Below are 18,120 nucleotides of genomic sequence, written 5' to 3' on the forward strand. Positions count from 1 at the left end.
CTCTCCCCAAGGTCGTAAATAATTCTGGAATTTGGAAAGATATAATCTGCAAGTGACAAAGCTTTACTTTTATATCAGTTACTGGTGGTGGAAAGTTTTTAATGTGAAAACTCTCGATGAAGAACGAATCAGGAATTTGGTGAATGCTGTTTAGTTATGCTTGTATCACATCTTTTATCATTAATCTTCAGTCGTTTTCCCCAATTAGGCTGCATGTCTTGAGAAGGGACTCTTTGGATTAACCCTCACCTTACCATGCAGCGATAAAAGTCAGAAAGAATATGTAAGTGATCGTACAACTGAAGTTGTAAAGGAGAGGGTGAACTGGACTTGTACGAGAGAGAACTGGGGTAAATTTTGTAAAAGGCGCCCATGCTCGGAACAAGACTCTGCTGATGAAGTATATGATATGGAAAACCGTGATGCGACAACCTCCACCAGCTAAATAGTGTTAGTGTCTTATGTTCTAGGAATTACATTTTTCAAATAGATTTTATACTCTTTCTTGTACGTACTGGGAGCATTTAAGAATAAAAACATTTTGCCAACTGCAGGCACTTTGCTGTAATACAGTTCAACTTTTAGTTAAACATAGGTAGCCCTCAGACTTATTAGAATAAGCATATCATTATTGCTTACACGTATTCCAGGCGTGGGACTGGCTAAGTTATTCACTGGCAATAGATAACTTAGACGTCTTTGCTAGCCACCCTCACAATATCCCATAACTTGGCAAGCCAAACGCCAATCACCCACCTACCAACATTTTCTGAGCGCTTGCAAAATGTTAGGTCAGCTAAGAGCTATAACTGAGCCTTGGGACTATAATTTGCGATTTTAGCTCTGAACTGGTTCTAACTTCTTGGGTGTAAGTTGAATTAACATTTTATTGGTATAATTAAAATAAATTCCAAGTCATTGTGTACTTTATTGAAAATATTACATTTCAAATAAATACAAAATACAATTTAACCAATGGTGAAATTATAATTATATAATCGAGAAATGAATCAGAATTACATATGAATAAATACAAATTGTAATCCAGCTTTTCTCCACCAGTATTTACTTGTTTTGGGAGAAAGAGGATTAAATTTACAATTACAGTAAATTTTCATTCCTTCATCCATTATCTTCATGTACCTTGCAGCTTCCATGAATGAAACTCAACTCAAAGAATGTTAGAACATCAACGTAATATTGCACAATTTATTTTATCTATATCATTTAAACATTATGTTGGCCGAACATGTTTTGAAAATTTATCCTGTTTTCTCAGTAGCTACCGCAGATGATTTTATCAAGGCAATAGTATTGCTTTGTTTTTCTCCTGTACCATTTTGTATTGGGGATGAAAAGTCTGTGTGTGTGTGTGTGTGTGTGTGTGTGTGTGTGTGTGTGTGTGTGTGTGTGTGCGGGTGTGCGGGTGTTATGTGTGTGCATGCATGCTTGTATGCATGCAGGCAGGCAGGCAGTCAGACAGACAGACAGACTGACAGACACACACAAACAAACAAACAAACAAACAAACAAACAAACAAACAAACGGACAGACAGGCAGACAGACAAACAAACAAACAAACAAACAAAAGCATAACATAACCTCTCCTGGAAGGTAATAACAGTAACAATAGACAAACAATATCGTTCAGTGCCAAAATTGGTCAAAGTATTGAGCTGAATCAATATCTACCAATGTTATTTAAATCGTGATCTATTTAAAGTAGAGTGCAGTGGTGTGCGTGTAAATATTTCCCAGTTGGCATACACAAATTCCAAACAGTCAAATCTCTCGGTCTGAAATGAGCAAGTCTTATTATTATACAAATGATATACAAATAAGAATGTCACTGTTAGCAACAACTTCAATTTGACGGAAAGGGGATTTCAGCTATGGAGTTCAGCACATTTTAAACGTCCCTGACGGTTTGACAGGCCAAGAATTTACCAGTATTGTAAGGTCAAGCATATCTTTATTGTTAAATTTAATATTATTTCAAAGTAAATGAAAAAGTCATATTTTATTTACATATATAATTGGTATTTTTGGCTTTTCTTGTCAGTTTAGAGACCCATTGACCGTGTTAACGATCAGGACACATCGTTGAGTTCACATCCTCATCCATTGAAGCGAAAAATGTTAAAGTAAATCCCGGGAGGGGGGTACACGGGTGGGTAATGGGTACATATGTACCCTGGTGGACAAAAATTACCACCACAAACTTCAAAAAGTAGGGGTCAAATGTCTACATTTTAACCATGGCGCTGCTCCAATCACCCGAGTGGTCATGGAGGGGGGGGGGGACAAAACCGTGGTACATACATACATTTGTATATACCCTTTCTATGGGAGTAAACCCCCCACCGGAAGTAAATCAATCTCCGAGACATAAAAAAATTGAAGCTACATGTGACAATCTAGATTTGTCTGTGACGTGAGAGCAAAATCTTACCGCCATAGAAATTGATATATGAGCATTGTACATTTGAAAGAAATTCCTAAATGTAAATTATGTAAACTTTGACAGTGAGTCCACTAACATCGGCCGATATTTCTATAATCCACGTTCAACATGTAAGTTTAATTTCAAACTGTTAGTTTGTGCATAGACCTACACGCGTAGGGTCTATGGTTTGCGTTTGCATATAGCCGGTTAGCCGTACAATATAATGGCGATAACTTATAAAAAGACACTGTGTAATAAAGGGAAACTGGACGGCATATTACCGTACAATTACTGTGCATGATACAATGACTCAATGGAAGGTAAATTAGCTTTGATGACTTTAGAAGCAGTTTTAACTATGCTTTCAAGTTTTTTTTCCTTCTTTGTGGCATTACCATACCACACAATTATAAAGAAGGTAAGTACACTTTCTATCACTGCTCTATAAAAACGAACCAATACCGTCTCACACCAAATTTCTTTAGTTTCCTTAAAAAGAACATACGTTACGTTGACGGGCTTTGTTGACTATTGCAATAATGTTTGCTTCCTATTTCATTGAGTTTGAAATAAGTGTACCAAGGAATTTAAACAATCAACCATTTCATCGGATTTACTATCAATTTCCAGTGCAACAGTGGCGGTCTTTTTCTTACGAAAGGCGATGATCATCGTTTTTTTATGTTTAATTACACTAAATTATTATTTGAGCTCCAATCCGCCAACTTAGTAACCTCGGCCCTGTACCGTGTTTCATCACAGTTTGAAATTAACCCTGCCACAGTTGTGCCGTCAGCAAACTTGATCAACTTTACTGACTCGCCATGTGATACACAATCATTTGTAAACAGAGAATAAAATAGAGGTGATAAGACACATCCCTGTGGTGCACCTGTGTTTGAAGTTATCGATTCAGGCAGCCTGTTACCCAGCTGAACATGCTGGAGCCAATCCAACAGAAAGTCTAAGACCAACAAACATATTGAATTATCAATTTTCAGTGAACAGAGTTTGTCGTATAATCTCTCTGTGGAATTATCGTGTTAAAGTCCAAGCTGTAATCTACAAAATGGACCCTTGAATATATGCATGGTGACTCTAGATGTTGAAGTATAAAGTGAAGGGTTAATGCAACAGTATCATCAACATACCTATTTGTATGATATGCAAATTGAAATTGATCGAGTGATGAGTTAGTAACAGACTTAAGATATTTCAGAATTAACCTTTCTAACACTTTCATGAAAACTGATGTTAACGCTACTGGTCTGAAATCATTAAGGCAAGATATTTTACTTGTCTTTGGTACTGGTATAATTTTTGATGTTTTAAAACACATGGGTACTTTGCATTGGCTAAGAGAGTCGTAAAAAATCGGTAAAAACCGGAGACAGTTGTTCAGCACAGTTCTTCAGGGTGCGTGGTGATACATTGTCGTGTCCGGGTGCTTTCTTGCTATTCTGTGCACTAAATAATTTTCTAACCTCTGGTTCCTGAATGCTGAAAGGCGGTGCAGGTAATGTAGAAGAAGACTGTGTAATAGAGGATATAGATTATCACCAGCGAACCACATTAAATAGGCCAATGAAAGAATAAAATGGACGTGTTACAACTGATTTAGTAACTAATTGATAATGTATCAACATTGTATCAATTAACTGATAATGTAGTAACTCATATAACCGATAGTGTAGTAGAAATGTACCGATAATGCAGTAATATTTCTTAACCGATAGAATATCAAATCCTTACCGATAATGTATCAACTCTAAAGCATGTACTCATACTCATATCACATCGTCATCGTTCAGGTAGTCATGGTAGAAATGGAAGGAAAGGGTTGTGGAAGGTCCATTATAGTACAAAGCACCTATTTTGAATAAATTATCACATTGATAATTCTTGTCTTTTAATTATATTAAAATGGTCATAAGGTTGGGTATTTTGTATTAGACTTTCAAGTAATTTTACTGTTTATTTCTGTATGTATTTCTGTATGTATTTCTGTATGTATTTCTGTATGTATTTCTGTATGTATGTATGTATGTATGTGTGTGTATGTATGTATGTACAATGTGTGTATGTATGTATGTATGTATGTATATATGTATGTATGTATGTATGTATGTATGTGTGTGTATGTATGTATGTATGTATGTATGTATGTATGTATGTATGTATGTATGTGTGTATGTATGTATGTATGTATGTATGTATGTATGTATGTGTGTGTGTATGTATGTATGTATGTATGTATGTATGTATATATGTATGTATGTATGTATGTATGTATGTATGTATGTGTGTGTGTATGTATGTATGTATGTATGTATGTATGTGTGTGTGTGTATGTATGTATGTATGTATGTATGTATGTATGTATGTATGTATGTATGTCATCGTCGTAAACCACAGCCTCTTTACAGCACCGTGTTAGACAAACTGTCCTGACCAGAAATAGTTCCTTTTTTGGCCTAACTATCTTTGCCTGGATGATATCAAGGCAGATGGGTAACACGTTGCATTATTGGGTAACGTATTGGTGAACTAAATGAATTTGAATCTCAAGAATGCGTAACAAATCGTTTGTGGATACGTAGGATTCATTTAACTCTTACATACTCGTGGTATTTTCACTGCAGTGCAATAGTGCATGCAAATTATATCGTTCGCTACACACGAAATCGGGTGACCGCGCTGTATGATTTATGTATTTGTTATGGAAATGTGCCCTTTTCAGATATACATATGCATTAATAACAGAACTCCATGTCACGTGAGTTCCAGTGTAGGTACTCAGACGTATTTGCACTTGTGTTTGCAGTGTTTTCTGCTGGGCTTTCACTCACTATACTATGCTCGTGAAAGTAATAAGGCCACGGAGAACTTTGGAAGCACTCGTGCAAATACCCCGAGTACACCACATCTGTACTTGCACTCACATGTCGAGGGGTTGTGTCATTTAAATTCATTTTGTAGTTGTCTCAATTTTTATGCGTCCAATGGTACACGATTTACGTCATTGTGCGCTCAAAGATCGATTTGTCGCACGACATGGCTGGAATATTTTGTTCATACTAGTGTCACTGAACACCTCTGGTATGCAACTCTTTCATTTTTTAATATTCTAGAAAACTTATTAACCCAGCTATAATATGAACGTAACATGCGAATATCGCCCTATCATAGCCGCTTTTGTCGACACGGAATTCGAACTGGCCTAGATTCATGTATCAACAGATGTCGTGCCCCCTAATTTCATTGATGTTTCTTCTCAATTAGACCAAGTTAAACTTCTTCACATTGCTCAGAAAGACATCTTCGTCAAGCGCATTATTTTACGTGATGCATGAAAATAAACTGTATGGAAAAAAGATAGGTGTGGTCTTTTTGAGACATACTCATGATAATGACACCAACATATTTAAAGATAAAAATACACTTGTCTAGATGAATCACATCACGGAAAGTTTGTTTTTATTCATTGCAAACTATCACTGTGTTTCGATGGTGAATTCCGACATTACGAGACACAATACCTCATTGAAGGAATACCTGCTGCCTGACTGTGCAAGTCTAGTCATGCACACAGCGCAGCGCAGACCAGGTAAGACGGGACGCGGTTTTGAAGATGTCCTTGAGAGAACAATATTACGATATCAATCCAAATCGAGATTTGATTTACTCCTTTCCAATAAGCACAACTACGGGTTATGTTATATTAGCTCTAACGAAAAATTATACACTAAAAGGTCACGATAAGGAGACATTGATTAAGATTCAACTTTTGAATGAATTTACAAATCACTAAATGCTCATATTTTTGTTTGTGGAATTTTTTTAATCATGTTTTTATGTAGTAATATTTCACTTATTGATGTGCTAATTATTCAGTTACTGAGTAACGGTACATTGACAAAGACAGGAGTCAACAAAATGACAAATTGTGATAACCTTTCATCAACAGGTCTTTTTAATTGTATGTTTACGCACGCGTTGAATTTTAGCAGTACGTGCGATTCATCTCACAACTATCAAACGCATTAGCCATCAGTGAGGCTGCAAACCCAGATTTGTGCTCTTTCGCATCGGACCGAACGTGAAAACAACTATATTGCTTGATAAGTATTGTTGCATACTGTGCATATATGTTTTGGAGTAACTTTAACAACAGTATTCGATCATGGATGGTAAATATGTACCTGGCGTATTGAAGTCTAAGTTCCAATTTTCATCGGGAAAGCAGGTCGTATACCAGTCAAATCTCGCCTATTGTGTTGGTGTTTTCAAAAGGATTTTGCAGCTTTTTATAATAATTGCTTTATTTTGGTAAGTAGTAAAGAACTAATAGAGCCGTTTGCTTCGTCTCGCTATTGTTTGCTTTCTTCATTTCGAGTTTTACATGGTCATATGTAGAATCCGAAAGGGTTACTAGTCCCCGACCAACAGAACTGAACTGAATTGAACTCATAGCGAAAGAACCGTCATGATAACACGTAGATACATGTTCCGTGTACAGAGTAAATGTAATCACGAAAGCTCGCGTTTGTTTTGTTTTTTGATACGAAATTTGCGTCTTAGGATTATATAAGATAATAATGATATCATAAATAATAATTTAGAGCCACAGCCCATCATAAAATGAAAGTGAATATTTAGATGACAGGATTGGTCAGATGTCTTATTTATAGAATAAATAAACGTTGTTATAAGAAATGACTACAGATATAATAGTTAAGTTCATATACACCTGGTCAAAATTCTCTCTTGAAAGACTTAAATATGAAATCGCTATTTTCGAAACAACATGCCCTGGGGTATGTCATCTACTATAAACAATTAGAGAGTTGCGCAAATCGTTCCCTAAATTTTGCATACTGAGACTATCAATATACGTCATGATATGTAAATTCAATGAGGTGAGGTCCAACGTCTAAAGTTGGCACACTATATATAATGGGGCACAGTTCACAGCTTCATGTTTTGTCTTGATTATGACAGAATGATATATAACATACTCGACATTCTTTGTGACCTCTGTCAATCTAGAAAGGTCCTGCGATATTCAGAATGATAACACATCGTTCTCATAAAGCCTTTAGTGTTTGGCTTAGATCGTATCATTCGGTATAGAATATGGACCCAAAGGACCTCAATTTACATATAGGGCAATAGTCGTGCACTGTTTTCCCTTGGGTAATAAGTTCCTGTAGGACGGGGGTCTTATCGGTTATTTGCTTTGACTATGGAAAGAAAATGTGATGTGTTATTATACATTTATTGCCTGGCTATGAGGAGACTAGTAGACGCTGTTATGTAGCAATTATTTGCCGAGGCTGAAATCAGGGGGAAACTGTTTCTACATACAAACAGCAGAAGGGGTAATATGACGTCTACCAGTGCCCGAATAAGGCCAGGCAATAAATGTATATTACACACTCCATGTTATGCTATGTTATGTAATGTAATGTTATGTTATGTTATGTTATGTTATGTTATGTTATGTTATGTTATGCTATGCTATGCTATTCCATGTTAAACGCTAAAGGGATTTAAAAAGGTAATTTCAGTAGTAGGTGGCGGTCGAAAATCTTCGAAGTTACACTTGTGTTGTTGGTGTTGGTGTTGTTGTTGTTGTTGTTGTTGTTGTTGGTGGTGGTGGTGACGGTATTGATAATGGTGTTGATGGTGGTGGTGTGGCGGCGGTGATGATGGGTGGCGGTATTGATAATGGTGGTGGTGGTGTGGTGGCGGTACCCGTGATGATGGGTGGCGGTACTAACGGCAGTGAAGGTGGCAGCGGTGATGATGCACATGGTTGTGATTGTGGTGGTGATGATGTAATGATTAATAGTAATTGTGGCGGTGGTGGATTCTTTTATTTTTTTATCACCACAATCAAAGTAACAGTATGTCGTAGACATAAAAAGTATTTCACGAAAAAAGAAAAATGTTTCAACTTCTAATACGATGATATAAAAAAAAACCTGACAGGTTAGTGTATTCTTTATCTCACAGACATGGAAAACAGGTTTTTTTATTGTCTGTGGTCTTTTTATAATGGTCATCCTAACATCAACATGGCATATATTCATATTATGAACATTGATTGAGTGTTCATTGAGTGTTCACGATATGATTAAAACATAAATATATGTCAGTCAGTAAATGAACATATTGTACATATATTTGTTTTCAGGTAGCAATGTAATTTAATAAATTCCATGTATATTGTTTCCCAGTGTTGTCATTTTTTGGGAAAGGAGTTATCGAGTCTTCGAAGACGTTGTAGGTGAAAGCAGATATAAAGTAAATGGCGTGGCCTACACCAATTTATCAACCGTGGACCCTGAAAATCTGACTGTTGAAGACACGGCTCCGTATAATAGGGCGTGGGATGCTGCAGACTACGTTATTCCCGTACAGGTTGGTAGTAATAAACGTCACAGAACTACAAGCAATAATCACCTGAGCGCTGTCAAAAATGTTTCAAAAGAATGAGTGTTAGTAGAGAACCTCAAAAAATAGTAATCCGTGGCACATTGCGTCCAAAACTTGTTATCAAAGTATTTATCTTTTTTTTTAAAAAAGATGTACAGGTTTTAAAATTGCAAGTGCAAACATTCTTTCAATATTTGAAAAGAGCAGCAATTGGACCTATTTTTCAATATTTCCATTATCAAGTAATTCAAATTTAAAAGTACATGTAAACACATTCATCTCAAGTACATTTTGCTTAACATATATTCAGTTCTGGATATCGCATACATGTTAACTGCTGTGAAAATAAAAATAATTCGATGTTATTCCCCAATATTTGTCTTCATTCAGCCGAGGAAAATACGAGTGACCTAGGGGGTCTTTGTAACTAGGGGTCGATAGACGAGTAGTGACAACCCCTTAGGTCATGACTATTTTCCTGTTACATGAAGAAACATATTGGAGAATGATATAATTATATTAGCGCCGGTAGTACCAAAGAAAAATCGGGAAAGTAATGGCAATTTTCAACGGTTTGACTCAAATTTCGAGCACAGCAGAACCAATGATGTAGACATGAATTGTCGTGATGTAGAACAGCTAGAGTATATACTCCATATTTTTTGTTCAACTTGCAATTGGTTTGTGCATGGTATAATAGTCCATACAACTAAGTCTTTTTGTCAGCTTTAAGATTGAGCATCATTTCAGTTTTGCACATACAAACTATGCCCTGTGATAGTGAAAGTTGTGCTTTAGTGTCACTAACAGTACAATGTGGATTTATTCCCAGATGAAAGATGCATTCTTTATAATGACTAATATGGTAATTACTGAGAACCAAACCCAGGGAGAATGTCCAGAGGCAAGTGTACCATATTACACCAAATTTATTCTATTACAAAAACCCAGAGACTTGAATTACAAAATGGAAGTGATGTATTTTCAAGAGTAAGAATGTCATCTTCATTAGACAGATTATTGTATGTTTTAGCAGTTATTTAGATAACTAATTAAATATAAACGTTTAATATAATTATATATAACTTACTATTACATTATTATATTAAATTATACAATATTTAGATATTGTATATGTGGGTAAGATAAGCTGATCAATGTTATCATGTCATTTGAGACTGCAAAGTGAGTTTAATGGTTTATTAATGAATTGATTGAAATTTAATAAGTTGTGCTATAGTGATATTGGCACTATTATCATTTGGCCCGAAGGTCTTATAAGCAGATGGCAATAAGTGGACAGGCATACACAAGTATTTGTACTGTTGACCAGATTGAGATGATTCCACTCAATTTAGACTGTTTTGCCAAATTAAACATATTCCTCCTCTAGTATGGGGAAACACTGTGAAAACAAGACTGTTAAAATTACAATCTTCACTTTACATGCTATGGTCTTTCTGTAGGACTTTGGGATAGTGGGAGCCCCGTGCACACATGACAACAACTGTACAGAGGGTGACACATTTACTGATGGAAATGGTAAACTTTATTCTTGTCACAGATTTACTGTTGTTTAAAATAACACTTGAAAGTGTCTGCGAACAAATAACACATATTTTGAAGTAATTATGAATATTTTCTGCTACTGTTGGCCCATTTTTATGCTTTTTATTTTTATTTGATTAGGTTTTGGTAAACATCATATGAATATTAATGAGTATTTGCATAAATAACGAATTTCGACAATAATAGCCATATCTTAATTGTGTATTCTAAATTGCGTGTAATTTTGTAAATACATTGTAAATATATTGATATTAACATATCATGTCCTATAACATGTCCTATAAAGCCGGTAAATGTAGCTTTTAACGCTAATGACTTATTTGCAAACTAAATAATTTTCAGTAATTAGGCTATTTCTTTGATAATTATGACAGAGACATACAGACACTCTCAAAAACTATCGCCCTGTGTCAAATTTATCTTTTCTCTCTAAGGTCATTGAACACGTTGTTTACAGTCAATTGAATTCATATTTATGTCAACACAATTTGTATGCTATGTCAGTCTGCATATCATGAGGGCTACAGTACAGAAACGGCACTTCTAAGGTCCCTCGATAAGGACCCGTCCCTCCCTGTAATGTACAGACTGGCGATGTCGATATACACCCCTCTAATATTGTTCGTAATCTTGGGGTCACTATGGATACTGCGTGTTAGCCCATGTGGCTAATTTGTGTAGATCGGCTTCATATGCTCTCTGGAAGATTGGTAAAATCAGGAATTTGCTTGATCAAAATTCCACTGAGAAACTTATTCATGCTTTTGTCACTTTACGTCTTGAGTATTGTAATAGTTTACAGTTTGGCCTCCCAGCATATGAGATTCGGAAACTTCAAATGATTCAGAATTCTGCATCTCGTTTAATTAATATAGAGAGAAGTGTAACCACATTACCCCTTTTCTCAAAGTGTTACACTGGCTACCAGTAGAACAGCGTGCAGAATTCAAAATTATCTGCCTAACATTCAAAGTCCTTCACGGTTTTGCACCTAGCTATCTTAATCAGTTGCTAATCCGACGTATCCAACCGTGCTTTACGCAGTAACTCACGGAACGAAATTTACTTACACCAACCACTCAGCAATACTGCTTATTATGGTGACAGAACATTCTCAATTTGTGCTCCACACTTGTGGAATGCTCTGCCATCGTATCTGTAGACTGTCACTACATTCCAAGCATTTAAATCAGGTCTTATAAAAACCTATTTCTACAACAAAACTTTTGATTGATTCTGTTTTGTACTCGTGTTTAATTTCTGTGCTTTGTAAGGGGCATTGTGATAGTTTATGGAATGCACTATATAAGAAAATGACAATTATAGTCAGGGAGAAACTTTGAATAGTTTGTTTGATAACAAAAATTCCCAAATTTCAGCAATAAACGATATGTTTGGCTTAGAATCGCACTCTATGTGTGTGTGTGTGTGTGTGTGTGTGAGTCGATCGGGTTATGAGAAAGATACATGTGATTATACAACCGCCCTCGCCCTCGTTGAGGCACACATTTTTAAATTGTGACTCTTAGCATTACAGTAACCCTACGAAAGCCGTAAAGGGACTTCTGAAGTCAGAAGTCAGAAGTCCCTTTACGGCTTTCGTACTAACCATCACGTCACGTCAGAAATATTTTGACATAGGGGAGCCTTCAGTAATTAATTACAAGGGGCAGAGCCGGGGGAATTAGGGAGGGGTCACCTTTTACAAATTGGTTCTTGGGAGAGGGCCATATTTTAGAAAATGGGATAAGGGATGGTCACATTTTCTTTTGACTCATTATATTCTTTAATTTTGTATTATTTTTTTTTGTAATTTTGGCTTCTCATCACTGCAACACCGGTTTGGCTTTGGGTTAGGGTTAGGGTTAGGGTTAGGGTTAGGGTTGGGTACCATACTTTTAGCCCATATTAATGAAATTCCTGCTGACAACCATACTTAATTGTCAGTCATGGTGTGAGGAGAGAAGTGGGTCTCGCAGGAATAAAATGGAAACAGTTCCGTCCTTACAATGTCGGAAGTGCACTCAATATAATCTTTGAGAGTTAATGTTCTGGCTTTAAGCTCAGCCAATGAGATCCAAACACGGGTATTGATTAATGCAGTGCCGATTTCACACAAATCAGTTGGAAATAACGAATGTCTTTCATCATGGTGGTGGCAGCGGTGGGATTAATTTCTTTAAACCATTGATTCTGGGATTAGTGTCCTTTTCCATGTCTGACAGTTTTGAAATCACATTTTTGAAATATTTTAACAGGGGGACGGTCATGTTTTAAAGAAAGGAAATCGAGGGAGGGTCACTTTTTAGCACGACGAAGTCGAGGAGGGTCATATCTTATGCAACAGCCCGGGCCTGATTTCTCCCCCTTCCGTTGTAATTAAATTACAAAATGTCGAGTTGAAAGCGTGTTTTCAGAGCCTAAGACACCTTGAGGAAATTTATTAACATTATAAATTTTACAAAAAGGCTCTGGAATATAATACGTTTAGTTGTGACACTGACAGATATATTGACTTTGTTTGCAGGTGTCTTAACCGGAAGATGTGTTCCATATCCTGGTGAAAACCTGATGACATGTCAAATTCGTGCATGGTGTCCAACTGAAAGAGATGTAAAACCTGGTCCAAGGTAGCTGTTAGACACACGTTGATTTATAAGTAGAGAAACTTTGATATTTGGTTTACTCGGTGACTCGACTTTACTTCAGATGTAGTTTAGTTAATAATTAATGCAACAAATCGTATTACCTCCCACCTTCGATAACGTAGGTGTATGTACTATTGTAAAGAGCACCGCCAACGGTCAAGATATGAATATCATAATATTCTTTATTCGTCTGTTGACAAAGACTGCAGTATGTCGTCAAAAATTTCAAGTAAAAGTTTCCATGTTTGTGTATTGAAGAAAAAGTTAATAAATCATTTTCATTAATACTCCTTACGTCACTGTTTTTCACAAATACAAAGGAAGGATAGACCCGTGCTATATGACGCTGCCAAATTTACGGTGTTTATCAAAAATCCCGTACAATATCCAACCCTCGATCACAGACAGTAAGTATAGGTTGAATTATATGTCCAATATCGGTAGGAAATGAAAGAGATTCTCAATTTTTTGGGGTCACGTTTATAGGTTTTCGTCTCTTGTGTGGCCTGCATGCCTGATGATAAAGTTAAATCAATCAATCAATCAATCAATCAATCAATCAATCAATCAATCAATCAATCAATCAATCAATCAATCAATCAATCAATGTTTAGTATACTGGTATGACCAAAGAGTGTGTCCAACATTGTACTTTATCTGTAATAATAATATTTGTTATATTTCATGTTATGACATATTCTAGGACAAATGTTTTACAAACAGATGACGGAGACGTCTTTCTGAAGAATTGCCATTTTGACCCGTCAAATGAAACATTGCAATTTTGTCCAATCTTTGGAATTGGCGAGATGGTAGAATGGGCTGGTCAAGATTTTGAGCAAATGGCAATGAAGGTGGGTTATATGTATGTATGTATGTATGTATGTATGTATGTATGTATGTGTATGTGTATGTGTATGTGTATGTGTGTATGTGTGTATGTATGTATGTATGTATGTATGTATGTATGTATGTATGTATGATTGGTTTGTCTTTAGACGTGTATTATTGAGATGTGGGTTGATATGGCTAAGAGTAGAACGACATAAAGGTGATTCAAATATCGAGACGAATCGTAATTGTCAAAACGATTATAAGGAGAGAAGTCATTTTTCTCAGAATTAAACATTACATTTCAGGGTGGATCTATTGCCATTAATATTGACTGGACGTGTCATCTAACCAGTAACAGTATCTGTATACCTAAGTATAGTTTTAAACGTATTGACTCCGTCAACGGATTGGGACATAATTTCAGGTACCTGTTTTTGTGTATGTCAATAATGATGTTGATAATCAACTCATTCAAAATGATTAATTCAGTTGACAACAGTTAGAATGAATATATTGAACACAATGCTACCTGTCTGTCTGTCTGTCTGTCTGTCTGTCTGTCTGTCTGTCTGTCCGTCCGTGCGTCCGTCCGTCCGAACATGAACATTTACACATTGTTTGTTTATGGGAACTAATGGTGAATAAATGCTTTTATAGTCACGAATATTCAATAATCTCCTTCCTCTACCTTTAGTTATGAGTTTTTCTGCTCCTTTCTCTTACATGTTCATGTACTCTCTAGATTCTCCTACAAGTACAAAGATGATGGTGTTGAATACCGTACCCTGACGAAAGCATATGGTATTATGTTTGAAATAACTATTACAGGCCAAGGAAGCAGATTTAGCTTTTGGAAAATGCTTGTCAGTGTTGGTGCCTTACTTACATACCTTTCCATCGTAAGTCAGTTTTTTTTTTAAAACTGTAACCCATTCATACACTCCTCCATGTGTATATTTTTACCATCATGCATTGCACATGTAAATTCAAAACTAGTTTGTAGGCTAAGAGCCTGTACCAAAAACTAACGACGGATGCACATTTGAATGTCTAAATAAACGATACTTACAATTCGTGAGGAATTCACAAACATAAGAGAGCCACCAATACATACGACGGGGGGGGGGGGAGAATTGCCATGAAAAACAACAAAACCTGTAATAAACCACTTTGCAAATTTTGCCAGAAAGGCGCGTTCAGGTTCCATCATATGTATATAAGTGTTTGCTATCCTTCTGTATGTGTGGAAAATATATGAGTAGGGCCCACCTTTCAATTTATGTATTTTCACGTGACAACCCCTCCCCCTCCCCCTCCCCAAGGTCGTAAATAATTCTGGAATATGGAAAGATATAATCTGCAAGTGACAAAGCTTTACTTTTATATCAGTCACTGGTGGTGGAAAGTTATTAATGTGAAAACTCTCGATGAAGAACGAATCAGGAATTTAGTGAATGCTCTTTAATTATGCTTGTATCACATCTTTTTTCATTAATCTTTAGTCGTTTTTCCCCCCAATTAGGCTGCATGTCTTGAGAAGGGACTCTTTGGATTAACCCTCACCTTACCATGCAGCGATAAAAATCAGAAAGAATATGTAAGTGATCGCACAACTGAAGTTGTCACGGAGAGGGTGAACTGGACTTGTACGAGAGAGAACTGGGGTAAATTTTGTCCATGCTCGGAACAAGACTCTGCTGAGGAAGTATATGGTGTGGAAAACCGTGATGCGACAACCTCCACCAGCTAAATAGTATTAGTGTCTTCTGTTCTAGGAATTACATTTTTCAGATAGATTTTATACTCTTTCTTGTACGTACTGGGTGCATTTAAGAATAAAAACATTTTGCCAACTGCAGACACTTTTAGAATGTTTCACATGAAAAAAAATGGCAGACACTCATATGGGAAAGTAGTCGCATTCCGTTCAGTTTCAGCATTTATTAAGATAAATAACGATCTAGTAGGTGACCCTGTTTCCTTACTAGAAAGCCGTCACGCTAACTCCGGTGGAAAACCTTTGGCAGTTTGAAACAATTGATAAAAACATCATGAAAATTAGTACGTCCATAGTCCCTCTCTATTGTCTATCGTACGTCCTAATTTTTTATTGATGTGTAATGTTTATGTACATGTCAAAGGTTATTCAGTGGGCAATACTAGTATAACATGTATAGTAATTGTTGTTAGAATTTAACATGTGAAACATTGCGTGTAATAATAAGAAATATTTCAAAGTTAGCCTTACATTAAGTCAGTTTTATATGAATGTTCAAAATTACGCTTTAATATATATTGATACATATACGTAGTCTCGGTTACCCAGACTCTTGCCGTTGAGGGCTCTACTCCCAACAGGGTGGAGCCGTCAATGGTCAATGAAATTTTGCACAAAAAAAAACAGGTTAGGTGATGGGTACATTCTATGAATTGTAATTGTGGATTTCCATGATTGGGAGCGCATCTACCAGTTATACTCACTTCTTTTGTATGCAATGTAACAAATAGGCTTTGATTTATACTTGTCTACTACACACTCTACGACACATCTAAATGTGCATGCTCCATGTGAGCAGTGATTAAAATTGGTAATTAATGGTTGTCAAGAGAGATATCGTTTGGGTGGTTTGGAGTATTTATCATAGACGTTTTCAACAGAATGTGAACATATTCGAGTACTTACATTATTGAATTAGTGGAATATGTCATCTGTGACATTAGCATTTGTAAAAGAGAAGGTGAAATTTGCTTTGAAAACTAATACATATTGCAAATAAAAACATGTGACGGATCCGATCATGTGAATGTGAATCCAAAAAAACTTCAGTCCTTACCTGGCCTGGCCTATACCTGTGATTTGTACCGACCGGTATACCTGTATGTGAGGTTTAGAAACATTACATTGTGATACTTATCGCAAAAGTATAAAGTTCAATTCCTGATGTCTTCAAATTCATGTCAGGTTTACCAGTACGCTGCAGTAATACAGTTCAACCTTTACTTAAACGTAGCTAGCCCTCAGACTTATTAGAATAAGCATATCATTATTGCTTACACATGTATTCCAGGCGTGGGACTGGCTAAGTTATTCACTGGCAATAGATAACTTAGACGTCTTTGCTAGCCACCCTTACAATATCCCATAACTTGGCAAGCCAAACGCCAATCACCCACCTACCAACATTTTCTGAGCGCTTGCAAATGCTGGGTCAGGTAAGAGCTATAACTGAGCCTGTGGACTATAGTTTACGTATTTAGCTCTGAACTGGTTCTATCACATCAGGTGTAAATTAGTCCACTGGGACTCTGTGACATCTAACTTCAACACAGTCTGACAGTCTGACCGTGTTGTGTAGTTCCCTGTGCTATTTCGATTCTGACTCAACTCAAAGAATGATAGATAGAACAACAAAGTTATATTGCACAATTTATGTTATCTATATCATTACATTGGCCGAACATGTTTTGAAAATTTATCCTGTTTTCTAAGTAGCTCCCGTGGATGATTTTATCAAGGCAATAATATTGCTTTGTCTTTCTCAAGGTTTTGTATTGGGGATGAAAAGTCTGTGTGTGTGTGTGTGTGTGTGTGCGTGCGTGCGCGCGCGCGTGCGCGGAGTGTTATATGTGTGTCCATGCATGCATGCAGTCAGTCAGTCAGTCAGTCAGAAGACAGACAGACAGACAGACAGACAGACAGACAGACAGACAGACAGACAGACAAACACACACACACACACACACACACACACAAGCATAACATAACCTCTCCTGGAAGGTTATAACAGTAAAAATAGTCAAACAATATCGTTCAGTGCCAAAATTGGTCAAAGTATTGAGCTGAATCAATATCTACCAATGTTATTTAAATCGTGATCTATTTAAAGTAGAGTGCAGTGGTGTGCGTGTAAATATTTCCCAGTTGGCACAGACAAATTCCAAACAGTCACCTCTCAAAACTAGGTCTGAAATAAACATGTCTTAGTATTATACAAATGATATGCAAATAAGAAGAACTTCAACGGAAAGAGGATTTCAGCTATGGAGTTCAGCTCATGTTAAACGTCCCTGACGGTTTGACAGGCCATGGATTTACCAGTATTGTAAGGTAAAGTGTATCTTTATTGTTAAATTTAATATTTGTTCAAAGTAAATGAAAAATCGTATTTTATTTACATATA

General features: G+C 36.4%; 3 protein-coding genes across 3 annotated transcripts in view; all 3 read left to right on the forward strand.

Moving 5' to 3' along the window:
• LOC144444821 (P2X purinoceptor 4-like) overlaps positions 1-969 on the forward strand; it is a 19,990-nt gene extending 19,021 nt beyond the window's left edge. The window contains exon 10 of the mRNA XM_078134362.1: positions 209-969. Within this exon, the coding sequence (XP_077990488.1) occupies positions 209-445 (237 nt within the window). The 3' untranslated portion in view covers positions 446-969. The remainder of the gene's footprint in view (positions 1-208) is intronic.
• A 7,189-nt stretch (positions 970-8,158) lies between these two features.
• Positions 8,159-10,468, forward strand: LOC144444390 (uncharacterized). The gene is made up of 4 exons (XM_078133803.1): positions 8,159-8,376; positions 8,690-8,873; positions 9,721-9,792; positions 10,355-10,468. Exons 1-4 carry the CDS (start codon positions 8,159-8,161, stop codon positions 10,466-10,468), a joined length of 588 nt encoding a protein of 195 aa, XP_077989929.1.
• A 262-nt stretch (positions 10,469-10,730) lies between these two features.
• LOC144444391 (P2X purinoceptor 5-like) lies at positions 10,731-15,689 on the forward strand. Its single transcript, XM_078133804.1, has 7 exons — positions 10,731-10,746; positions 12,985-13,087; positions 13,426-13,512; positions 13,809-13,959; positions 14,245-14,363; positions 14,682-14,838; positions 15,462-15,689. The coding sequence occupies exons 1-7, from the start codon at positions 10,731-10,733 to the stop codon at positions 15,687-15,689; spliced, it is 861 nt and encodes a 286-aa protein (XP_077989930.1).
• The last annotated feature ends 2,431 nt before the right edge of the window (positions 15,690-18,120 follow it).

Source organism: Glandiceps talaboti, chromosome 13, assembly GCF_964340395.1.
Source record: "Glandiceps talaboti chromosome 13, keGlaTala1.1, whole genome shotgun sequence".
Taxonomy (NCBI): Eukaryota; Metazoa; Hemichordata; class Enteropneusta; family Spengelidae; genus Glandiceps; species Glandiceps talaboti.